This window comes from Mauremys reevesii, linkage group 13 (genome assembly GCF_016161935.1).
Source record: "Mauremys reevesii isolate NIE-2019 linkage group 13, ASM1616193v1, whole genome shotgun sequence".
NCBI classification, from domain to species: domain Eukaryota; kingdom Metazoa; phylum Chordata; order Testudines; family Geoemydidae; genus Mauremys; species Mauremys reevesii.
The window spans coordinates 45,074,372-45,100,808 of NC_052635.1; the positions used below are offsets into that span (position 1 = coordinate 45,074,372).

Consider the following 26,437-nt stretch of genomic DNA (forward strand, 5'->3'; position numbering starts at 1 on the left):
TGTTACATTCATAGATATACACCCACATTACACATACACACCGTGTGTTACATACACAGACACATGCATTGTGTGTTACATACACACTGTGTATGTCACATACAGACAGAGTGTCTTACACAGACACAGAATGTTGTGTGTATACACATAGACCCACAGGGTGTGTAACACACAGTTTTACATGCACACAGACATACACAGTGTTACAGACATTGTGTTACATACACAGACACACACAATATTACATACATAGACATACAGAGTATGTTGCATGCACACACAGTGTTACATGCATAGACAAATACACAGTGTGTTACATATGCACAACACGTGGAGTGTGTTACATATGCACACAGAGTGTTACATATATATACATATATACACAGTGTGTTATGTGCATGCGCACACAGTAATTACCCATGCATGCATACAGTGATATGCACATGCACACCCAGAGGTACATACACACAGGCACACATAGTGCATTATATACATACACACACAATTCATTATTTATATACTGTTACCCCATTTTGACCTGAGTGGCTAGTCAGGACTTTGTAGGTTATTCCAGTTGGGAGCAGAAATTGACGATGGAGTTTGGTATTTTCTTTGATGCAATCTTGTTTATTTACAAGGTATGTACAATGTTCTACTTCTTACCAGGAGGAACCAAAAACAGGGGATAGCTTTTTTGCCTACAGCCCCAAACTTCATTCATCCAGCACGTGTGACCCAAAGCCTCTTTTTGGACTTCTCCCAGGGCCACATCATGCTTCAAGGCTGCTCCGTGACTTTCTTGCTATGCCTCTCTCAGTTTCATGTCTGCACTCCATCTTCAGCTTGTCTTTTACACACACACAGAGGCCCAGTGGAGCCCTCTGCCCATGTGGTGTTAATTTCTGAGCGGACTCCATTATAGATTGTTTTATGTAGGGCCCCTAAACTGTCTCTGACAGCTATTTTAAATGAAGGGCATGTTCACACCCCATCAGTTTCAATAAGGATTTAACCCATCTTATTACAACAGCACACTCTCTCACACACACAGCACGTTACACACAAACACATCCCCTCAGTATGTTTTAGAAGGGGGCAGCAGCAGCCTTTCTGGGACAGGCCTGCGAAGATCCCTACTGCACATGCAGCATGTTTCGTCCCCAAAGGCCCCAGGACACTTGGCAAACTGCGCAGATGCTGCATCCGCCATGACAAGGGGATGTTTTGACTGAGGAAGCCAGGACTTTGTCTACACTAGGTCTTACCTTTTTTTCTTAAATTTCCCACTGGTACTACTGTTCTTTTGGGCCAGTAACTGGGAACGCGAGCGCAGACAAAGCTCCAAGTGGCCACTAGTGTTTCAAGCACCGTGGGCTTATCTACACTAGAAACTTGCATAGTGCAGCTGCACCTTATATATGTAGTTATACCAAAGTAATTCTGTAGTGTAGACCAGAGCTGTGTTGCGTAGACCTGTGCTGAGTGTGTGGGGTGCGGCATTATTAACAGAATTGTTTTTCAAGGGAGCTGCCTTTGGGGCCATCCACTGGTAGCACAGAGTCCAGGGAGTACTTGGGAGGCAGGGGTCTTTGGGCCCAAACCAGTGGAGATACGGGAGAAAGTAATCTGTTACGGAAGTGGAGTTGCAGCTGCACAGTTTCCTTTCTGGATCTGGCCCTCTGTTCATAAAGTACCTCTGAAGCTCAACTGAGGTTTCCCACTTCATCAATGCGGAGAAGGCAGGTAGTCGGGAGAGAGAAAAATGGTACATTGTAATGTTAGGACATATACCTCCTGTCGTTGCCTCGGCACATCATGATGCAGCATGATAATGGGATATCTGTATGTTAGCATGTCTTTCTCATCGTCAGAACATCAATGCTACTTTGCTTTGCCCAGTTTCCATTCACCCAGGAAAGCTACCCAGGTTCGCTGGAATGAATCTCAGCCCCGCTTCATAAAAATGTCCTTGGCAGAACTTCCAACATATTCTGGCCTGAGTGACAGATTTGTAGCAAAACCAGGAAGAATTGTTTTAAAGCTGCATTAGAAATATTACAGAGTTCTACAAAACTCCACTGCATTGACTCAACTCTGAAGTGACTACTCTCCCACTGTGAGAGGCTTTTAAGAATTTGTTGAGGAGTAGAGACTTTTCTCTGTGAAATCATGATGGTTCCTGGTGGCCTCTGCTCTACCACCAGATGGAGCACTTTGCACATGAATTTGTCCATCAGAAATCGTCTTTCGGATGCGTAGTTGAAGAGGAAAAGAAAGAAGCTAAAGGTTCTTTCTGCATGTCCACCCTTAGCATTCAAACCCACCTTTCTGAATGAAAGCATATGAAATCTTCACACTGTACTTCTTACCAGAATTCATTCAAAACTCAAGGGTGAAAAGGTCTTCATAGCTTGAGTAATTTTCTATCCACTCTTCGGCCTAGTGATTACAGCCTAGTTTTGTCCATCAAGTGAACGGGTGTCTCATCTAACAGACCTTTATGAGAAAATTAACTCCATATCTTAGCTCTCTGTATGAAGTTAAGTTTAATCTGTTTGAACAAACCACCTGGCCCGCCAGCAGATTTCCCTGACAGGCCGCGTGCCAAAGGTTGCCAATCCCTGGCTTATAGCCTGCCCACTGGATTGGGTCCCATTCAAAATTCAAAAGCAGGTGGCGGTTTTATAATTTATAAACCCAGTGGTTAAAGCACTCACCTGGGATGTGGAGACCCAGGTTCAAGCCCCATTTCAGGCAGAGGGGGGAGAAAGGATTTGAATAGGGGAGTCCAACACCTCTTGGGGGAGGGGGTGTTAACCACTGAGCTATTCTGGTGTAGGTCTCCCTCACACTTTCCTATGGACGCTGCTGTATTGGGGATTAATAATTAAAGAATCACTGGAGCAGTGAGGCAGGAACATGGGTGTCTCACCTCCTAGGTGAGTGCCCTAACCAGCAAGCTATAGAATCATTCTTCTGCTGGCTTGCCCAACGCCTATGATTATTGTAGCACATAACACCCTTTGTGGCTCTTGACCCTTCTAAAATGTTTCCAAAGCTGTTTTGACCAGATTCCATGGTACGTTTTGCTATTACTGGTTATTCTGTGAACTGGATGTCCTGTACCTAATGCATCCTTGTATATACTTTCTTGATGTTTTCCTTCTTTGCCAAAATTAGGGCAAGTACCCAGAGACAGGACAAGGCTTTATGGTTTTTTATTTCTTCCCCTTGGCGCAGAGCAACATTTTCAGTTTTGGCTCAGGGCAGCAGAAAGGGCTTATCCTCCAGCAATTGTAATTCATGTTGTATATGCCTCTTAAAATATTTTTATAGTGCAGTTATTTCACTTTTACAACACGTGCGTATGATACTGTAAAAATGAAAAGTGAAGTATTGCACAGGACTAGCGTAGCTGAACTTAATCAAAAGCAACCCAAATAAGTCCTTTGACAAGGGCTTTAATATCTCTTCAGCACTATTGCTTTGTGGCACCACAGTTCTGCGCAGAAGATAGAAAGAGATCATAATGCTGGTCACACTGTTGCATGGACAATCTCTAGAGGTATAAGTCCACCCTCCCCATCAATACTGCCCAAGGCCAGTCACGGATGGTACAAACTGCCCAACCGGGACTGCTTCCCTGTTGAGGCAAGCCCTGCAATAGAGACTGAAGCAAGGTCAGTGGCATAAGACTCCCAGTGGAAACAATACCTGGAGCATTTCCAGACAGTTCCAGAAAGAGCTTAGGAAGGACAAATTTTAGCATCCCCAGCCATGCAATGAAGACTGCTTGATGGATGGACCTCTTTATATGTGCTAACTATGAGTTAGGCCATCCAGGTCTAAATGATAGCTCTTGTCCTCCATTTCATCCCCAAACATTCATCCCTTTGGCATATTCCAAATGTTAAGCTTTTCAGGAGCTTTAGTAAACATAAAGAAGGGGAATCCATGTTTGCCTAAATATGATTTAAAAAACCCTCTCGGTGCTGCTCACTTTGCTACATAAAAGGCGCAATAGCTGAAAATAAGTATATAGGACTAGGTCCTTACCAGGTGTAAATCAGCATATTTCCGCGGAAAAAAATGGAGCTGTACCACCTTACAACAGCTGAGGATCTGGCCCATAAGAAAGAGCAATTTTTCTCCTAATTTGTGTCTAATAATGAGAAAATCCTAACAGATTCATGCCATACTGAACAAAAGATGTGTGCATGCATTTAAATAACTTGGATCTTTTTGCTGATTAATTACAGATTGGGTTCTTCTTCTTTTGCATTTCCAATTAAGAGTTGGAACAGATGGTGAAAGCTTAATTTAAATGTATATATCCCTTGAAATAATCAGAATCTCCCTGTGCTGGGGTTTCTGCTACATCAAGACACTTTGAAAAGAATCAGGACTATAGGAGACGTCATCTTTTATAAGAAATTTATGCTTGGGTAAGCTAGATGACCCAGAGGTATGCTAATGCTAATGCTCTGTGTTGCCTTTTGCCTGTGTGTCACCAGTTCAAATCCATTCCAGAGCCGTAGACTGAAAGTTGTTGACATCAGATGGATGGTTGTGTGGTAATGACTTCAATCTAGTTTCAAGGGGACAAAACCCACATGATAAAAATCTTCATCAAGTTTGGCACCCTTGCAACCAGTTTTCATCTAAGCGTATGCACAATGTGCCTCAGGTGGGCACCTGAGGGCGGCAGTCCGGCAGCATTCGGCGGCATGCCTGCGGGAGGTCTGTTGGTCCCGCGGCTTTGGCGGCAATTCGGCAGCGGGTATGCCGAAGGCGCGAGATCGGCATATCACCCGCAGAAAGGCTGCCGAAGCTGCATGACCAGCGGACCGCCTGCAGGCATGCCACCGAAGGCCACCTGACTGCCGTGCTTGGGGCAGCAAAAAACATAGAGCCGCCCCTGCCTGTGAGAGTGCGCTAGCTATAGCTCGCTGGTCACAGATTATTGTGAACAGAAAAGATCACAAGCTTAACTGGAAGCAATTAAACTGTCATGGTGGAGACTGTTGACACTTGGGGGCAATGGCTGGGTAGTGAGGTAATTAGCCCAATAAGGGGACAGTATATAATTGTCAGGAATAGTAAGTAAGGGGAGAGCTCAAAGTGAGTTGTGTGGAAGGCTGTTTCGACCTGAGTGCCATGTTCTGCACTGCTTGAAATCTAGAAATAGACTGTATGTTGTGGGCTCTGCAATTAAAAACAAAAATCAGACTTCTCCATTTCACTGAAGAGAGTACAGCTAATGACAATAAGTCAGTAGTGAAATGCAGTGTGAGGAACAGAAGGCTTCACCCTGAGGAAACTATTGGGATGCGTTACAGTCCTTCCACACAGGAAACTGGAAGAAGGCTGTAGAATTCTGAGCTAGGACTGGCTCTCTCTGCTCAACAACTTGGTAAATCTTGTCAGAGAGCAGTAGCCAGAGAAGAGGTTTAAATACATAAATAGATAAAGATTGCAGGTTAATGCTAAGCCTGCACTTTTTTTATTAAACTATATTTCCCAGTGTTTTAAATAAGCAGTTTTAATGAGGTCTCTGAGAAAGGATTACTTTTTTTTCTCAACTATTACCAAACTCCTCAGCATCCTCCTTCACTGTCCTTTAATTGTCCTGTTCTAGTCCAAAGCATATTAGATACGTGAAAGGACACTTCCTTTATGCGACATTATAGCTGGCATAATGCCATTATTGCTGAATTCCTCTGTGCAAATGTGTTTATGTTTAGGGGATATTTGAAAGGTTTAAAAACAATATTCTCCTGGGAGCCATATTAATCATAGTCAGCCCCATGGGCTTGATCTCCTTTCTTAACCATGAACTTTAATACAGAAACATTTTCTAGCACAGCACTTTCTGAACAGAGACTAATTAAGCCCCAAAGCAATTTTCTGTCCAGCACCAGAAGCAGCAGCAGGTTGTCATCAGGGGCAAGTGGCATTAATTTTCAGGGTTTTTTTCTTCCCAGAGATGCAGAGGTGTCTGTAGAACGGATGGCCTGTTGAATGTGAACAGAAATGGAAAATCAGCTTGTCACAGGTAGAGCTCTGCTCTTGCTTTCCAGCCGCTCAGAAAAAGCTCAGCCTCCACCACTTAGATGTCCACACTGTGCAGTTTATTTCAGACCCCTTTACAGATCCACGGGGCAATACTATTTAGAGCAGCGATTCTCAAACTCTTAATGGGGTCACCAGGGCTGGCTTAGACTTGCTGGGGCCCGGGGCCGAAGCCCAAGCCCCACCACCCGAGGCCAAAGCCTGAGGGCTTCAGCCCTGCATGTTGGGACTCAGGTTACAGGTCCCTCACCAGAGGCTGAAGCCCTTGGGCTTCAACTCCCCTCCGGTCAGTTGGGCTTGGGTGGGCACAGGCTTCGTTCCCGTCCTGGGGTCATGTAGTAATTTTTATTGTCAGAAGGGGTTGCGGTGCAATGAAGTTTGAGACCCCCTGATTTAGGGCCTCCCCAGGACCCAAGAGGTCTACCTCCCTTCCTTGAGAGCTCTCTGAGGCTATGTCTACACTAGTATTTTTGTCAGTAAAACTTTGATCAGTCAAGGGTGTGACTGACTGGGAGCAGGACCAGACTGGATAATTTAGATAATCAGGAGAATTGGTAAAGAGCTTTCTATCCCTTATTTTAAGATGCGGGGGGGGCTTTGGCAGTCAGCCTTGCACAGCTGGGGCTCAGGCGGCTGGTGATTCGGTTAATATGGAGAGCCGGATAATGAAGGCTTGGATAAACGGGGTTCTACTGTATATCAATAAAACACTGAGTTTAACTGATACCTGTATACAGTGTGGCTAGGGAAACGAAAGTTCAGCATTTCATTTTAACTATGGAAAAACATAGATTTTTTTTTTTTTTAGCAGAGAAGTTTGGGGTTTTTATCACAGAAAACTAGGATCCCTGCCAATTAGATAATTACACTCTATTCCTCAATCAAACCTCCCCGGGGGAGCCAGTGAACACAGTTCAGGCTCCCTTGCTGGCTCCCAGCACTCTTCAAATCTATTATTCTCAGGGTGACCAAATAGTAAGTGAAAAATCAGGACACTTTGTTTTTTCGGAGGAGGGATGGGGGGATAGTTGCCTATATAAGATAAAGCCCCTAATATCAGGACATCTGGTCACCCTACTCTCATCTGAGGAGACAATTTCAAACGTGGCTGAATTCTCTGTGGTTTACTTAGCCATTTCATGATACTTTTGCAGTGGCAAAACATTGCTCAGGTTTGCTGCCCCTCTACAAAATGCTACATTGATTCCTTCTTTTCACTGCTGCAAAATGCCTTTTGCTTACAGTGAAAATCTTGTGAAACTGCACCAGCGAAAAGTGATTTGTGTTTTGCCATTTTGCAAAATTGACAAGAAGCCAAAATAAATCATTTTTTTAAATGGCTTGAAGTGGGTCATTTCTCATCTGAAAAAGAGGCTTGTGCCACCCAGAAGTGTGTGTTTTGTAATGTATATATTGGTTGAAGAAAAGGGCTCCCCTTACCCACTTTGTGTTTCTGTTCTTTTGGGGACCCGTACAGCTCGTGCTATTTGCTGTAGCTATGATTGGCTGATTACAAAAATTGCAGAGCACCAATGGTGAAATTCACCCTGTTCAGAGGGTCGGCATTAGACCTGTAACCTCTCCAATCCCATTTTGGGCTAGGTCTACACTGCGGGGGGGGGGGGGGGCGGCGTATGTTAGGTCAATTTACCTGGCCATGAGGACGGCGGCGAGTCGACTGTTGCCGCTCCCCCGTCGACTCCACTTCCGCCTCTTGCCAGGGTGGAGTTCCAGAGTCGACGGCAGAGCGATCGGGGATCAATTTTATTGTGTCTACACTAGACGTGATAAATCGATCCCCGATAGATCGATCACTACCCGCTGATGTGGCGGGTAGTATAGACGTACCCTAAGATTCATAGGTTTTAAGGGGCACATTAGCTTTATGCTGGCCGCCTGCATGGGGTGAATTTCAACCCTAATGATCAAGACAGTGCGGAAGGCCAGTCTCTGATGTTGAGGACCAGTCTCTTGATCTGAAGGTCCATATTTCCTGTTGAAAAACAGTCTCCAGTGCTGAAGACCTTTCCCTGATAATCAGTGGACCAGCACAGGTGTGGAAACTGCTTATACATTTTCCCAGTATCACTGCACCTCTGCTGTCTCTTGGCCTGACTCAACGCCCATTGAGGTCAATGGAAGCCCTTTCCATTGGCTCCAGTGGACTTGGGATCAGGCCCTCTGGGAAAAGGAAAAGAAAACAAATTGACCAGATTAAAGTTCTTTGGAATTTAAATCTTATGGGGATTTGACATTCTACCAAGATCACTGAAAGCTTTTGCACAAGCAATTATAGAGTTCATTTCTAATCATGCTGGAGAGAGAAAGACCTACTGTGCCCTTGTCCTTTTGATATATGGGTTTCCTCTCCGGAGCTATCCTTCTTTTCTAAGAGGATTTTGTCCACAAATGTAAGCTGGTTGGGTAGAGAAAGAGAACGTTGCTTCTGCTGTGCAGATGGAGTGACTGTAGGGAGTAGCCTGATTCTTTCCTCCACAGCATTGGATAATGCTTCAGAATAATATCTGGAAATATAATGAATTGGGAATGAGCTGCTGGGCTGCCAACCCACATGGCAATAATCTGGCGAGGACTCAGTGATTTAAAGATCCAAGTTAAATATTTTGCATTCGTCTTCCAACCAGCAGCCTTGAGATTTGCTCAGCCGGAGCTCACATCTCCTGGATAAGTTGTTAAAATTGTCAATAAAGGACAGAAAATAGAGAAGGTTTTCAGTGCGCTGAAGGGCAGTACTTAATCTCGCCCAGTGGGGACAAAAAGGGACATTGATACAGGAGTGATTTACATTAACTAGCGAGAAAGGGCTCTGCAAGGCTCCTAGGTATATTAGAAGCTTCATCTCCTTTCATAGCCTCTTGCTGCAGCAGCAATGACTGTGGTGTCACAAAACCTGAAATTATTACTTTGCTTTAGCATCAAAAACATAGACGAAGAAGAATTTCAGGGGAGGAGCTCTTATTTACAAGCAATGTGCAAAGTAAATAGTAACACCCTCTTCCCTGGGACAAATGCAATGAGCTAGGCAGTCTCAGTCCAGTTCCCAGAAGACTGTACACACCACAAAATGTAACCAGCCCTCTGCTGGCTGTCTCATTAGAGCTCCAGGACTGAATGGGCACGAAGACTTTTACTCCAAGACTGAGGCAAATTGGTGGGTCCAGGTGTGGACGTTTACTGTCATACATGGTTTACCTGCTTTCTAAGCCTAAGTGTCCAAAGCTGTCAGGCCAGCATCGTTCACCTGATACAGACTAACGTGGCTACCACTCTGAAACCTGTTACTAGAAGGGAGGTGATTAATACACATGTGGTAGGTCAGTGGAAGATTGCCTAATCCCCACTTAGGGCCTGACCTAGCTGGCCTGACTCATACCTAGGGTGACCGGATGTCCGGTTTTTAAAGGGACAGTCCCATATTTAAGCCCTCCTGCAGGTGTCCCGAATTTTTCTTAAAAACGGGCAAATTGTCCCGTATTTTCTGTCTCTGCACGATCAGTACTGACGGGTCCTGCTGCTGGCCAGATCCCTGTTTGTCAGTCACCCACCCACTAGTGGGGGGGGAGGGCTCCAGTGGCCGACGATGGGGGTGGATGTGCAAGGTTGGTGCAGGGCAAAGATGCAGCGTGCGGGGCTGGCCTCTTCCCCTGCTGGTCCATCAGCGCAGTCCCCACTGCATGCCAGCTCTTGGCCAGCAGGGCCCCATCCCATTTCCGGCCGGCGCTGGCTGCGCACTGCGAGCTGTGGTGGCTAGTGAGTACAGGCAGGCGCCAGGCAGCAGCCGGTTACACGTCACCTTTGTTGCCCACCCATCGTCCCTTTATGTGCTCCTCCTCTCGCTGTCCTCTCTCTGCTTTGCCCCTTCACCCTCCCCAATCCCACTGCTCCTCCAGATCCCCCCCAGTGGGGCACACGTCCTGCTCCCAGCACTGGCCAGCAGGCTCCTTCCTTCCCCCACCACCTCTTGCTGGGCCAGCACCCCGGTAAAGCCCAAGACCCTCTAGCCCAGGGTGCTGCCCAGGAGGAACTGAGCCCTGCATGTGCCAATCCACCCCCCCCCCCCCCGATCTGAACATTCCTGCTGTCACCTAGGATGTTGTTCAAAATCCAGAGATAATTCTGGATTTTGCAAGCAGTTCCTATATTTCTAAGGTGGTGAACCAAAACCCAACCAAAATCTGGGGTATTTCAAATCTGGATCTAAAGCTTGCAGATCAGGCAGAATTTCTATATTTTATTTTTCTGCATAGTGGCGTCAGAAACTCCCTGGATTTTGGAGGACGGGGAAAAGACCATATGGTGCATTCAGCTGTACTCCAAGTCAGTTTGCAGACAGTCCATGGGCTAGTGCTAGCTGGCCTAGATACTACATTTGACAGTCTCAGTTGGAGGGCAGAGAGAATTATGTGCTGATGTACAGCTCTGGGAAGTACCTGCGTCTCTCATCTTCCACGTGAGAGCACTCATTTATCTCTAGAGGAAAGGGAAATGACTCCACGGAGGCTCAGAGGCAAGAATTTATTACAGAATTCGGCTGCTACCATGTCCCTGTGACCTTTACATCACATCACATCTGTTAAAACAGCTGTGTCATCAAAGGGTGGAAGAGGTAGCCATGCAAAGGCCTATCAAAGCAAAGGCGTATCAAAGACTAAAGGCAGAGAGAAAAAAAGAACTATCCTGACTCTTTTATCTCTTTCAGTGGGCTTCTCCTGCTGTTCACCTTAGCCTGTCCCAGGGCAGCTCACCTCCTGGAGGCTTCCGCCCAGCTCCACTAATCTGCCCAGTCCTCTAATTACACATTTCATGGTTCATGAGTTAACACATATAACTCAGGGCCTCTAAAGGAGACTGCCTGAAGCAGGATTATTGTTTGTGTAATCTCTTTAAACCACTGGCAAATGCAGCGTCCTTCATTCGGCGCAATATTTGATTATAAAGTTATTCCTTCAATACAATTGGAAAGATCCCAGGTCCCAAATAAATGAGGGTATTGGTGAATTCTCAATGGCACACAGCAATCTTGCACACTGAATAATTTCTATTGTTTCCTTAAAAAAAATGTTTTTTAAAAAATGTATATTTAGGGCATCGCGTCCATTTCCCTCTAGATGTAGCAAAGGTCACACAAATGGAGCGCAGCTATGGTCCAGCTCCTCGAAGGTATTTAGGCACCTAACTCCCATGGGAATCAATGAGAGTTAGGCGCTTCAATCCCTTTGAGGATCTGGGCCTGTGTGACAGTGGCTAATAAACACACAACACAGATTTAGGCCCCAATCCTGCAGGCCTAAATCCTGCACTGACACGGAGCCCTCTAGAAGTTGCTAGTGTTCCGTGTGGACAGAACAGGGGCCCAAGTCCTTAGAATACACTGGAACTGCTTCTATAAAATAAAAGGCTCGTCCCTCTGTGGGCGTATAAAGCGTGCTGTTTTGTGCATCCCGGAGGAGTGGGAAGCACTCAGCTTTGTTGCCATTCTCACGCCATAAATTGCAAAGTAACATCTCTGGTGAGCCCAGAAATGCGTGAGCTGGTGTCAGGCACATTCTTAACAATATTTTGCCCTTCTGCTGTGCCTTGCATCCCCACACCTTAAAGTGCTTTGCAAATGCTAATGAATTTAACCTTTGACACCCCCAGTAAGATAGCTCTGTATTATCCCACTTTGCAGAGGAAGAAACTGGCGCACAGCAGTGAAGTGACATGCCCAAGTCTTCATAGCAAGTCAGTGGCAGTGCCGCGAATCGACCTCCCGAGCCCCGACTATCCATGCTACCTCCTGCATCACTAGATCACGCTCCCTCCCTTTAGCTTTGGTTTTCTAGTTGCTTTCATTTCCAAAGCCCATCTCAGAAGTTGGAAATAGACATTTTTTAATCCCCTACCAATTTGTTCTTTTTCATTTGGCAGACATGGATTTCCTCCCCTCACCCCACATTGTTTCTGAGAGTGCTTGAAATGAACATGCTTCTATTTTGCTTCCTGTTTGTGCCAAAGTGAAGAGGACAAAAAGCAAGGCCTGCCACAGCGTGGCTAATCATTTTAATTTGTGGGGAGGAGGTTGTTTTGGGGGGAGGTTCCATTTGAGGATTGGTTTTTCTGTTCATGTGCTGGATATTCCTTTTTCCCTGTGGTAGGAATGTGCTAGCAAATGTGAGTGTGAATAGTGGCAAGTTCTAAATTGATGTAGAATTTCAATCTCTGTTCTGTTCTGTTCTATTCTATGTAGATTCTTAGACTGTGCTCATCCTCATAGTATCTGTATCCTCCAGTAGCATATTAACATGACTAACACATCTGTCATGGGTTGTTTGTTTTCTCGTCCTTTTCTCCAGGGGCACAAGCATGTGCAGTCGAGTGCCTTGTTTTTGCTGGGATTTAAGGATTTGGTTTGGGTTTAAATGTGCGTATTGCTCTATATTTATGTTAGAGAAGGCAAGGCCAAAGAAATGCACCTTGGAGTAGCAGGTAGTGAGGTTTTGTGATGGTCCTTAAGTTTCTCTGTTTCAGATCCTCAAAGATATTTAGGCTCCTAACTGCCACTGAAATCAACCAGAGTTAGGTGCCTAAATCCCTTTGAGGATCAGAGCCTAGTTTCCAATCCTGCAACTGCATCCATGGATAGGCTTTTAGATGCAGGTGGGCTTGGACCCACCTGTGCCCTGGGAGCTCAATAGGTTCATCCATGGATACAGGCCTGCATGCCCATGCAAACCCCTTTGAAGTCAACGGGGCTCTGTGCAGGAGGTCCTTTGAACCTTGGAGAGCCCATTGACTTCTGTGGGGCTCCACACGGATCCAAGGGTCCACCCACCTGGATGCCATTGCAGGATCAGGGCCCTAATGTATAAATCTTACCTTGCTGTATAAGGAACTGCCATGGGGATGCCTGGCTGCTGCTGTCTCATACAGTTGGATTAGCCTTGTTTAGGTCCCAAGTGCAGTGAATTGGCAATCTCTTGGAACTGAGGTTCAGGAAGTGCAGGAATATAAAGAGGAAACTTAGCAGCAGGGTAGATAAGGAAGCTATGAAGAGAGAGTCTAATGCCAGAGCTGGCTAGAAAACCTCCTTCTACTTTTGGTCTAAAGATTTTACTTATGGTAACTTTGTTGATATTCTTGTCTTTGGCTCCTTTCTCTCCGCTAAAGGAGGTTAATATATTTTATTTTACCTTGCTTGGTCTGGTGCACCCTTTCCTTCTGTGTCAAGCCCACCTTCCTCTCCCCGAGCTATCATTACTGGTACAAGGGCTGCTTGTTCTCCTATTTATCAGGAACTGAGCTAACTTCTGTTTTCTGAAACCAATTTAGATATTTAGGAGCAGTCTTACAGCCCTGGATTATCACCTGGGATCAGGAACTCTGCTCTGTTTTTACAGTGTCTAGCATGCTGGGGTCCTGTGTCCATGACTGGTGTTTGTATTAACTCCATATAGTTAATAATTCTGGTTGACTACCTAGTTTTGCTAACACTAAGGATTAAAAAAATCATGTCACGCCTCGAAAAATCAAGATCTTATTTAAGACTGAGGGTTTTTTTAAACTTGCCTGCTTGTTTATTCATCTTTTAGGGTTCATATTTTCAAACTCTTCAGGGCAGGAACCTGGCTGTAAAATAACCAAAAGCAGAGCTTGAGGTGTACTAGGATTTAAAAAAGACACCATATCGTGTAAGACTCAGCTTACACTTAGGATAGTTGGCAACACAGAATGGAAAAATGCCTGTGATTCTACCTAAGTGATGTGTAATTATCTAGTTGGATTTAAAAAATAATAAAGAAGCCTCTCTGAGGCTTTAGGCACCTTAATGTAATTAATTGCCCAATAAATGCAATTACATTAACACTTAGCAGCAATGAAATCGATTCCACAGGAAGTTGGCTGGTTGGCCAACTATCCTTCCATCACCCAGGAAGCATATCCTCAGTCTGCTCCAAAGACCCTATCAGACAGGTGACTTTCAGGATATGCTGCGAGGCACCAGATTTAGGGTATTTTGGACCAAGAGGGGGGATCAAACTCTAAAGTCTTGGAACTCTCACAGGGAACATCCTGCCGGCCACCTCCTTGCTTTCATAACCACAGCTTACGTTGGCTTTATGGCCAGTAGTCATGGCGCGGAACTGGCCTGTGCATGCTGGATTATGTAGAGGATTCAATTCACCTTGGATTTTTTTCCCTAGTATAAAATATACTAATAATTTCAAAGCAAATTTTCCCTGTGGCTATGAAGAGGTTTTTGTGCTGATTGGTTTTGGTGTATTGAATAATTTCATCAGCCCCTTGTCCAACTCTACAGCAGGTTTAGGGGCTAAAATCCCATTGTGTGTAGAGTCCAGCTAAACAAAGTAAGGGGTGGGGTGGAATCTTTCCAAGCCTTGGATTATACAACCACCAAGTCAAACAGTGAAAACACCGACTTCTCACCTCTCTTTAGACAAAACCCAAGTCCTTTACTTAACCGAGACGGAGTCAGAGTCTGCCTCCCTTACTCTGCAAATAGAAAAGAACCACTCAATGTAAGTAAGGGTGGTGGAGCTTTGCCCTTGTTCTGTGCCCATTGATAGGGTTTCTGCCCACACTGCTTACTATAAAAAAAACTACTCCCCCACCTCTACTACTATACAAAGCAGAGAGCCATAACCACACCTTCCTTTCCCCACCCATGTTGTAGTCAACTGGGCCAACCCACCAATTAGGAAAGTCTCCAGAGTCTAAGCCCAAGGACAAGCAAACACATGGTGTCTCATTTCTGGTGCAGCTTATTGCCCATGCAACTGGTCTCTGAACTCTCTTCATGCTTCCTCACTGCTCTGCTCTGGGCTGCTGCCAGGGTGATAGCCGTGCCAATCAGCCTATGCCAGTGAGCGAATCCACAAAGAAATGCAAGAGCTTGTAAAAGGATTCCACGCAGGGGGCTCTCTAAATAGATCAAAAGAGACCACGTGCAACGGTGTCACTTTATATGATAGGGATAAACTGTGCGGAGGGTTGAGGGGTTGCACTCTCTCTGTGACCTTGTCTGCACTGATGCTTTGCCCCAATTTCACCCATCAGTGGCCCAGCCATTGGCACAATCCTTAGCGTGGTCAGGTTACATTTGTACTAAAGCAATTGGTGGCCAATAGCATCTTCACCTGCCTACGTTAGGTTGAAGTAAGGGCAATTTATCAGTGTCGACCAGCTCTGTCAGTCTCTCTCTTTGTTTTGTGCAGAAAAGCAAACTTCCAGACTTTGTGAAAATGATTCATTTGGTGCAGACTGCACAAGCGATCCGGGAGTGATATGCATGTTACACCTAGATACAAGGAGAGACTCCGCAGTTCAGACAATTTATCTTCCTTCAGGCTGGAGCCTGCAGTGCTAGCATGAACACATGGAACCAGTTCTGGGTTATGGGGCGGTGGATGAGTGGACGTTTGGCACGGCATCTCCCAGAGTCAAATTGATCCCCATTCTGACTCCATCTCTGCCACACTGGCAGTGCAGGTACTGGGGAGCTGTCTAATGGGACTGGAGTTTGAAACAATCTCTGCCAGTTAGCAGCCCATTAAGAGTAGAGGAAGTTCACCTCCGCCTGCTTTGCTGGGTCCACCTGTCTGAAGACAGACTCAGAGAGGCCCTGTTTACCCTGAAGATTTGCTGCAGTGGGGTTGGGTGAATGGGGCCTGTAGCAGGGTGCTGGTGCAAAGACACCTAATTAGCCCCTGCTCAGCCAGCCCCAGTCAGGGGAAATAGATTGGGGCTGGGGAGAAGCCTGGTGCCTGGCTGCACCTGTGGGCCTGAGGGATCAAGGGCTATAAAGGCTGCCTGGCAGTTAGAAGACAGGGGACTGGCCAGGGGAGGTCAGTCTCCAGGCTGAGGGCAGACTCTGGGTTGGAGAGGAGATTGCAAAGCCTGCAAGCTGCATATAGTGTATTACTGGTGGTGGGAGAACATGTGTGCTGCAGAGGGAGAAGCCTCTGTGTGCTTTATTGGGGCAGCCAGTGGGCCCCAGGAAGAGGGGTGGGCAGAGGACCAGTTACAGGGCCTACAACAGCAAATTGTGGATTCACATGAGGCTTTTCACAACCACAAGGAGCAGAGGCTTTTTTATTTGAACAAAAGCTCAGACACGGAAGAATTGTGTGTGTGTGTGTGTGCACACAATGGAAGACATTAGTTACACAACTAAGTAGCTTAAGCAAAGGGCTGGGCTGCAGGAACCTCTCCGTTCTAATTCTGTTTCTGACACTAATTCCTGCGGTGGTCTTGGAGTAAGTCACCTAACCTCTCTGCCTCAGTTTGCCCAGCTGTAAACATGAGGCAATTATTAATTTGCCTTCCCCATACAGCTGGTCTCAGGATCAGTTAGTTAAGATGTGGAAACTGGTTTTGAAGATGACAAGTGCTAAGTATTAATATCTTTCTACACAGATTTAACGGGCCCGTGGAGTTGAGCGGTCGTCATCCCAGAACACTCTGCGCTCAGCTGCTCTTCATGAAAGGTAAGGGCCTGGGCTGGGGCCATGTCAGCAGTGCTCATTAGGGCTCTGCGGAATCTGAGGCTGGCATCTGTTTGCAGTGCAGCAGCAGGAGTAGCACGAACTGAATCTTAGCAGGGGAAGGGGGAGAAATAAAAGGCTGTCTGAAAGAGAGAGCCCAGGGAGATTTTTCTTCCAACAGACAAGCCAAGGAGCTTGTAGTGACTCCCTACTCGGCGAGGGCAGGGGAAAGAGGGAGCCCTGTGGCTCTGGAGGAAAAGATGTCGGCCTGTGAACCCGGCAAGCACAACCTTCACTTTCCTCACTGTTCTAACAGCCTTCCCGCAGGACAGCTCTGCAAACCTCACTGCTCCTCCGGCCAATGGCTCCCCCTCTCTTTTGAAGTCCCTGCCAGGTTGCTGAGCTCTGGATTTTGAAGTGTAAAGCAGCTGTAGCTAGGACACATGGCTCGGTTTCACACACACGTTTCACGTTGATCTGTCTGGTTTTCATTTTGAAATCGTTCACTTGGGTGAAAGGTTGGGGTTGCGTGAGGATCATTAATGCTGGGCACGGAACAGCAGGTATCTGTCCGAAAGGCTGGATCTCAGAGTTCACATGCAGCGCAGGGAACAAATTGACCCAGAACAGTCTTTCAGGTTGAAGGTTCCCAAGCAAAAGCAACAGGACTCCACACTGCTGTAGGGAGCCAAGTGCCATGCGTTAGCTGCTGCTCCAGGCTGGCGGGGAGGAGATCAAGTCATGAGTTGCCCGTGTTCTCATTCCACCAGCGAGCCCAGAGCTGGCATCAGTTGCCTCCCATTTCGTTCCTGCTGCTGGAAGGAGGGAGGGCACCAAGAATTGCTAAGTCATTGCAGGATCTTCCAAAGTGCTAGCTCCCTGGGAGGTCGCTTGCTTGCGCTCTCAAGGCCAGCCCTGGACATGACCATAGAGATCTGAGGCTGGTCCTCAGAAAATGGCTTATCTGGCAGCCTCTCCCTAGGAAATCCCCAAGACCGGTACAGTCAGGAAAAAGCTGTTCATGGGGGATTCTTCCCTGTGTGCACCAGGCCTGGCTCCAGCCAAGGCAATTAACCGGCTGCTTTTAGAAATACAAACTGCACCTAGTTTAGGAAGAAAATAAAGAACTCTGGTTCCCGGAGGCAAACTCCCCCCGGCTCTGTGGTTCTTCCTGCCATTAGCATAGCTGCAATAGCTGTGTAGTGGATTGGGTGCTGCTAATATTTCTTTGTCCTATACCATCCTGTGCACTAGTCAATTTGCTAAAATTAGATCTTCAGAGAGCAACACTGTCAATGCAGGCAGCAGAGAAGAAAGCAGCCCAGCGGCCCCACCCTAGCTTTGAAGTGTCAGTCTGCTTAGCTTAATGTTTTCTACCTGCTCAGCTGCCATTTTCTAGACAAATATGGCAGACCAGGCTGTAACCCCTTCGCTGCTGCCGCAATCTGAAGTGTTCTAATAAATGGAAGAACAGGGCAAAACAGAACTATGCACCTAAAAGGCCGGGGCTTGCTCTCACCATGATTGTAGAGGGAAATCTGGTGTTTGGCTAGGCCAGGGATAAGCAACCTGTGGTACGTGCGCCGAAGGCGGCACGTGAACTGATTTTCAGTGGCACTTACACTGCCTGGGCCCTGGCCACTGGTCCAGGCGGCTCTGCATTTTAATGTAATTTTAAATGATGCTTCTTAAACATTTACAAAACCTTATTTACTTTACATACAACAATAGTTTAGTTAGATATTATAGACTTAGGGAAAGAGACCTTCTAAAAACATTAACATGTATGACTGGCACGCGGAACCTTAAATTTGTGTGAATAAATGAAGACTCGGCACACCACTTCTGAAAGACTACCGACCCCTGGGCTAGGCAGTCAGACACTAAACGGCCATTTGCATGCTCCATCACATGCTTTGTGCACACAAATGTAAGTGTGCAGTTGTGGGCTTGGGCCTGCAATTTTAATATTTGACCCAAAGAAGGGAGATTGGCCATGAGTGAGACATTCGTGGCTTTGCCACAGACTTCCCTTCGTGACCTTGGACAAGTCACCTAACTTCTCCTTGCCTCTGTTTCTCCCTCCATAAAAGAGGGTTAATGACACTGAGCTGCCTCCCAGATGGAGTGTGAGACTTGGTTTGCTAATCTTTGAGTTCTGAGAACCGGGAGAGAAGGTGCCAGTCAAGTGCAAAGTGCCCTTGCTGCAGCTGGGCTTTTGTAAGGGTGCTCTGGCTGGATTGTTGGGGTGTGAGATGAATCATCTCTTCTCCATAAGGTGTGAGGCAGGGGACATTAGAAAGTTCGGTCTGCGTGTTTTGCAATCGTTGCCTCAACAGCTGGGAGCCAGTGTCTAGGTGTGGCTTGTCCCACTGCGAGCACAACGGGGTGGGGTGGGGTCTCTGTCAAATTGTGCTCTCTGTGACAGTGCTCATACTGGGTCAGGGGGGTGGACTTATCATGTTGGGACCCCAAGCAAGGACTTGGGGCCAAGAGGAAGAAAGCTCAGTAGTGAAGTCCCTCCCTTCCAGCTTTGCTGCTGTGGCAGAAGATCAGGTGGTGGGTTGCCTGCCTCCTGGGAAATCTGGCTGGCCCTGGACTGTGAGCCTAGTATGGTGTCCCCAGATGTACAGTGATCACTTGCATTGCTTGTGCAAGGCTAAGGGGGCATCGCAGTGCTGCCAGCTATCTACCTTCACCTCCATGAGGGGCAGGCCCCTTTCTGATTGGTTTCTGGGTTTTAACTGGGCAGGGAACACCTGGCTTTCCTGGGAAGGTTGGGAGGTTCCTCGTATTGCAGACCAAGGGCATCATTCCTCAAAGGCCTCCAGCTGAGCTCAGTTACAGTGGGTGGGAGCTGTACTTGCTGTTGGTCACGGGGCCGTGGCTTGGCAAAAGGATGATGGACCATTGGATACCTGGGCTGGTTAAAAGTCAGGTCAGGAAAAGCAAATGGGTCAGAGAAGAGGGTGCAGAGAAAGAAGAGAGGAGAGGATGGTTGTGGGGAGGGGGGGAATGGAGAGGCACAGAAGAAGGGGGAGAAGACAGCATAGAAAAAGGAGAAAGTTGGGAGGGGAGAGAACAAAGAGGCAAGAGGTTCAGGGAGGTAAAAGAATGAAAGGAAGTGGGTGAGAAGAGAAGTTAAGGAACAAATTCATGTCCCCTCTCTCTCTTCCTTCCCCACAGCCAGGGTTCTTTCCCCGCTCCCTGGCATTGGAGGAGGAGAGCTTGCTGCGGTACAGCTGCAGGAGTAATGGCATAAGGGGCCTTTCAGACCAGGACCTGGCACTCGCTAGAGAAGAAAGGCCAGGCCAAGAGTTGTGTGTGTCGAGGCAGGAGAGACCTTGAAGAAGCTGGCTTTGCAGGGTCCCTGGTTAATCATCAAAGAGGAGGAAGGGAAACTGAGAAAGGGATGGGAGGAATAAGACAGTGTCCCACCCTTGTTCCAGTTCCTTTCCAAAGAGGGGCTGAGCAGCAGGTTGAGGTCAGCGTAAATCTGTTTTCACAGGCAGCCTGGGTGTCAGGTTAGTACTGTCAGCCAATGTCACTCCAGAAAGCACATCAAACAGTGAGGCATCAGAGGTTCCCTTTGCATAAGGCAGACAGGTAGAGGCTGTGATGGGAATTGCAAAGGTGACCTTACCTGTCTTTCAGCTGGCTGTGAAGGTTGGAGGCACATTAAATCAACAGAAGGAAGAGGTGCCACTGCACATAAGTCTCTGGGTGAAATCTTAAAAGCCTTATTAAATTTCACTGATAAAATTACTTAGCCAGACCCCTCTCTCTCCTGCTCTCAGCTTCTTCCCTCCTCCTTCTGGCTGGCTACAGACACAAAGTGCTGGGCCATAGATTCAGCTGGGAGATGAGAAGATTGATCTGTTTCTCTAGACGAATGTGACAATATCTTCATCATCGCTGGGTGCAGCAAGTGAACTGTGGACCCTTCCCAGTCACTGCATCTGTCTGCAAGCAGATCTCATGTGTGTGTGCATGTGCAGTGTTCCTTTCGGTTTCTTAATTTAGAGGTGTGGCTCTGAAAAGACCCTGTTGTTCTAAAATACAAAAGGTGGATTCATGTGCTAGGGGAACGAGGCTGGAATCAGCCAGGGCTCATCTCTGCACCCCTGAAGGAAAGGTGGCACATCATTTCCTGGTAGCTCTGTACGCCCAGACATTCCACAGTAGACTAAGAAGAGTTTAAACTCTTCACAGAACTACTTGATTTCTATGATGTCTAATACCTGGTGTGGCAATGTTGGGTGTCCTTTTCAAAGGCAAGTAAAAGGGCAGAGCCTGCAAAAAATATGCATCTACTGCACTCATAACATTCACATGGGTGCATACAGCCAGCCGCTGGTGTTAGAATCACTGGTGGAGGAAAAACAGGGAGACAGAAGTGTCTTGCAGCTAAGGCAGGCAGACAGGAGATTGGGAGTCTATCCCCAGGTGACGCTGAACAAGTCACATCACCTCTTCGTGGCTCAATGCCCCCATCTGTAAAATGGGGATGATCGTACCTACCACACAAGGTGACTGAGGGTACATTACAGCTTGAAGGGTTTAACCCTTTGTTACTTGCCAGCTGGTCTCTTAATATTAGTTTCGGGCACCCTTTTACCGCCATTGTGGAACTGCTCGGTTTTGCTCCTGACTTACAATCAGAGTGACAAGGAGGCTGAGATAGTATCTTTCACCTCACCTACTTTGTCTCTCTAATATCCTGGTTACAACACCACGTCTTATTACCGTCCCAGTGGCAGGCTGATGTATTCCAGGCCCTCTAATATCTTTGCCCTTACAAATCTGCCTTAGCACTGATTCTGCCTTAGGTCTCAGAGGTCTGGCCCCTTGTCGTGACGGTGTATTTCCTCTGGCTTTGCTTTCACCGTGTTGGTACGTAAGTTGTGGGTTTTGGAACGTAGACAAAATGATTTCTCCTTTATTGTATTGGGCTGGTGCTTTGGGGGGCCAGGCACGGCTCAGAACCTGCTGTGCTGGGCATGGGACAAATACGGAACAAAAAGATGGTCTCTGCCTCAAAGAGCTTACAGAGCATAAAGCCTTCCCAAGAATACAGCGAGAACGACAGCGATCCGGATTCTGATCTCAGTCGCCGTTGTGTAAATCCAAAGTGACGTGAGAATCTGACTCAAGCCACCGAGGGTTTTTTTCCCCCTTGTTTCACTTGATTCATGACCCACCCCCATAGATGATCAGCTTCCCACCCCCATCTCAGGAGTGACTCCTCCCTCTCAGCATCAAAGCAGATGGATGGGGCAGGGAGGGGGGAGGCTGATTCCCAGCACTGCCCAGGCTGCAGCTGTTCTGTGGGTCTGTTAAGGACGTCACTCGCTGAGGCTGCCAGTCTGGCACACATTACTAACCCTATACTTGATATTTCTTCTCCAGCCCAGAATATTTATTCTGCCCTTTCAGTTTTCCTTATGTACCTGGCCACTTTGGCCCCCACCCATAGCGCATCAGTGAGACTTTGGGTGGGGGGTCACAGACCCTGACAGAACTTAAGCTTCTGTACCCTTGAGGTGCTTATTCTGTGCTGCTCATCATTATGGTATTTGAGCCTCCCCGTAACATCCTCAGAGAATGAGACTGAGGCATGGACTTGCCGGAAAGCACAAAGCACTTGTCCTGGTCACTGTACTCTGCAGCAATTGTCAGGGGAGTGCTTGGGGGAAAGATCTCAGCTCACCAACTAGAGTTGGTGCACGTCCACTGTCCTTTGTAGAAGTGGCTGACTGGGTAATAACTCATACACGCTGGTCAGGTTTTTGACCAGGGCAGGACGGTACAGCTCCAGGGTCCTGGGCTGGGGAGCTGAGGGTATTTTGACTGAAGCCTCTCTATTGTTGCTTCATGCAGTGGCTGGCAGAGCATTCATGAACACAGCTGGGTGTGGCCCCTGCCTGCGGATGTTGGTGTGAGTGCAAACTTGGAGTGCTCTGCAGCTTGTCACAACATCACAGTGTGAGAGGGAGCCCAGATTGGTGAGACAGGGGGCTCCGTTGTATCCCAGTTCCTGGTGGCATACAGCCTGAGGCACAGAGCCATCTGCCTCTCCTCTGGCTTCAGGGCCCGCTCCATCTCCCCCACCTCACTGCTGCCTCTGGAACATTGTTCTCTGTGCCCTGCCATGCCAGGTGCACATCAGAACCACGCTTCCGGGGCGGTCACAGTAACTCCCTACACACATACAACGGGTGTGTGCAGCACAAACGCAGCTAACAGCTGAACATGCCAATGGCACGGGAACCCACGGACAGTCAGGGTGTCCAAGCTTGGCCTTACCAAGGAGCCACGCTGGTTACTTGCCAGGAGCACACGGGACAGTCGAAAATGGGACAGACTGTAAACTCTTTGCTACAGAGGGCACCGTCCACAGGGATTGAAGGCCCCACTTTGCAGTGCTCCCCTCTTGAAAAAAGCATCTGTCCTCCTCTTTAACAAAGCAGCGTGGGCCACGGGAGAGCAGGTCCCAGCAGCCAAAGCAGCCGTCTGCTTGGCCTGAGATGGGGCACCGCTTGTGTGCTGGGATCCCCAGTCTCCGTGGGCATCTGTTAACGCTGAAGGCAGCTGGGCGCCAGGCTGTCGAACTTCAGGCATGTGACCGCCAGTCACACTCTGGCTGCTCCCACCAGACTGAAATTAACATGATGTCATTTCCAATGCCCCCTTTATCACACAAGCCCTCCTCTGAGCCTCCGAAAAATCAAATGCCACAGAGGACAGGACCAGACTGGCACAGGCCTTTCCTTTTCCATTGAGCTGGGCTATTTTCAGCATTAACAACAGAGAAGGGGCCAACGAGTCACCCTCTTCTCCCAGGACAACAGAAATACAAGATGAGGAAGCCGGGGTGGGCTTAGCGGGGTCGCATTCATCTGGCGCTGCCCATGCTGTTCTGTTCCAGCGCTTTGAGAGCCGGGGCCACTCGGCTATTCCGTCGCTCCTCTGCACAATGCACGGTCTGTTTCCGTCTGCGATTGATTTCTTGTTTTTTACAAATCCTCCAGTGCCGCAGGCTTGTTAGTGGGGTGAGCGGCCTGATGAGTAGCCCAGCGTCTCCGTGGAGACAGCTAGTGAGGACACCTTTCCAGGCAAAGCCAGCCTGTCCCATAGGACCTCTGTTACCCTCAGCGCTGCTGTTTTCTTAACATCTTTTGCAAGATCTGTTGTAAACAGTGGAGGGGTTTTAGCCAGGTTCTGGGAACCCCTGGTCCTTCCCTCCAGGTTTCCAAAGCCAGCTAGGACTTTATCTGACAGAGAAACTCAGAATTCTACATGTGCATAGAAAGTAATGTAGCTAGAGTACCATGCACTGCAAAGCAAATGGATAATGAGTGATTCTCTCTCTCCCCCAAATCCGGAGGTTGGTCCCAGGGTAGTTACTTTAGGATCTTCTGGGTATAGTTCCAAGCGTATGTCTGCCCACCAAAAGCTGTGCACGAGCTAGCCTAGAGAGGAGAACAGTAGCAGTGAGGACAATGCAGGTAGAACAAGTCCAGTGTGGCCCCTGGGTATGTACTCAGTGCAGAGCGTGCTGGCGAGCCATCTTCACTGCTGTTCTTACTCCTGCTAACTGAATCAAGCTAGCTCGGGTCGGCGAGCCCCTGCCCAGCTTTTAGGGTGTAGACATACAGACTCCTGGAGCTTGGGGGTAATTACTAAGGACCAAATCTTGCTGTTTTCTTTACATGAGCAAACTTCCAATGGCCACACCTTGCCGATGCTGAGCACCTCCCCATTGATGTCAATGGGAATACAGAAGTCAGTGGCAAGTAGCCATGGGCTCCAAGGAGAAGGTTCTCAAAGAGTGTGGCAATTACATGCTTAATTTGCATGTGTAGTTACCAAGGTTGTTTATGCAAATAACCAGCCTTGGTCATTTGCAAGCTCAATTAACTAGTGTGTCTGCACAAAGTGATTTTTATGGAGTAATTAGGCCTATAGTGAAAGGTTTTAAACCCAGGCTGGGCTGCTTGATACTACAACCCTATACAAGTATAACTGTGTTGCTCAGGGGTGTGAAAAATCCACACTTCGAGTGACATAGTTACACCAACCTAACCCCCTGTGTAGACAGTGCTGTCAGTGGGAGAGATTTGCCTGCCAACATAGCTATCCCCTCTCTCCTGGCGGTGTCGAGCGGCTTCATTAAAGCGCTCCAGCAGCACAGTGGTGTTTCAAGTGTAGACCAGCCCTCTGTTTCTCTCGCGCACACACACTATGACTTGTGCACAACATTAAAGCTGCGCCTATGCTATGAGCTGGGAGGGCGGGGGGTGGGAGGGTGACTCCCAGCTAGTGTGCTAATTCTCCCGTTGAGAATGAGTGTATTTATAAATAGCAGTCGAGCGACAAACCCACCCATTCGGCCCAGCTCAGCCATGCCGCCACTTCCCATGCTACCATGGCTTTGCTACCAGAGTCTGTGTACACAAGCAGGGAATCACACCCCTAGTCCAGAGCACAGATGTAGGCTGCAGGCGGCTCCTTGGAGGTGTAAGATAGGGGCCGGGCTGCAACTCGTGAGGGAAAAAAATTACTGTGAGGTGTCTCTTGCTAACAGAGATGTCAAGCCCAGAGCCGAGGAGGTAATGCAAAGCCAATTCTGGGCAAATTGACACCTGCACTTTGCAAATAACTAGCTCTGTTTAGGTGTTGCTGCTTTATAAGCCTCAATGTGACGATGACTTAGATTTCAGCTATGAAAGTGAGAGAAAGGGCTGTAAAAAAAGACTTGTTTTTAATCCTGTGTCTGCCTCATCAACTACTAAATTAACACTTCTGGAAACTATTCTCACTTGATCAGTGCTGCCGAATTCTCTGAAGACAGGATGTCCTACTTAACAAAATCAACTCTGCATTAGGTAAATATACTTCCTGAAATATTAAGTAGTCCCATGCAGCAATCCTGAGGGGCTCTCTCAGGATACAACTACCACATCTGCTTGCTTCAGGATGGGAAACAGATGCTCAAAACTTGCCGACCGTAGGGGAGACTTTCAAAGGCACAAATGGTAACTAGCTGCCTAATTCCTATTAATGTTCAGGGAGAATTTGGAGCCTTTGAAAATCTCCCCCTCCACCCAGTGGCAGAGCTAATAAGAGAGCAATGGAGGATGTCTGCCACCCGCAGTGGCCTTCAGATCTATGTGTGGCACGTTTTCAAGCATATTATGCAACTGGCAAAAGGAATTGCCTGACGCAAAGGCTGGAAAGTGAACCTGCCCCATGCTCACCTGGCCTGCGGGGCAGTGTCTGGCTTGCTGCTCTGAGCACGGCAATATGATGGAGAGGGTTGTGTGGTGCTGGGACCCCATGTGCCAGGTCCCAAAGCCACTCACTCATAGCTGGCCCAGAAATGTCTCCGTCAGAGCCAGGCCAAACCTGAATGATAATACTTAGCATGGCTACAGCACCATTCCTCCAGCGATCTCAAAGGACTTTACCAAATAAAGCCAAGATTTACACAAAAGAGACCAGTGATTTTGAGACTTGAGATACCTTAAAGATTTTCAGAAAGCACCGAGTTCCTGCCCTCTGAAAGACCCTTTACGGTGTCTCTAGTTGGACACCCAAAATCACTAATCACTTCTGAAATTCCTGGCTTACCTGTGAAAGAGGAGACCTGTTATAGCCACGATTTTAGAGATATGGGAAACTGAGGCACAGAGCAGTTAGGTGATTTCTCAAGTCTTCCCAGCTGGGGGTAATAATACTTAGCTCCTTCACATAAATTAATTATTTGTAAAGCGCATGGAGCTGACAGTTGCTTTGGAATATTATTAATAGACTCAAAACAATCACTGATTGGGAATATATAGAATGTATAAGGGAAT

At 47.5% G+C, this 26,437-nt stretch overlaps 1 protein-coding gene and 1 long non-coding RNA gene across 4 annotated transcripts in view; one reads left to right on the forward strand and one right to left on the reverse strand.

Annotated features, from left to right (window-relative positions):
* SAMD10 (sterile alpha motif domain containing 10) overlaps positions 1–26,437 on the forward strand; it is a 75,244-nt gene that overhangs the window by 896 nt on the left and 47,911 nt on the right. For 2 of the 3 annotated variants that reach the window (XM_039498163.1, XM_039498166.1), the window contains exons 2-3: positions 15,441–15,582; positions 16,510–16,580. In XM_039498163.1, coding sequence (XP_039354097.1) covers positions 15,470–15,582; positions 16,510–16,580 — 184 coding nt within the window. In that variant the 5' untranslated portion in view covers positions 15,441–15,469. Of the gene's footprint in view, positions 1–15,440; positions 15,583–15,939; positions 16,350–16,509; positions 16,581–26,437 lie in introns of those variants that run through there. The other variant, XM_039498167.1, reaches the window with a different exon arrangement.
* LOC120380418 lies at positions 5,908–26,317 on the reverse strand. The gene is made up of 3 exons (XR_005587764.1): positions 26,211–26,317; positions 8,407–8,597; positions 5,908–6,014 (listed from the first exon to the last, which is right to left on the reverse strand). It is a non-coding gene; the product is annotated as an uncharacterized LOC120380418 (long non-coding RNA).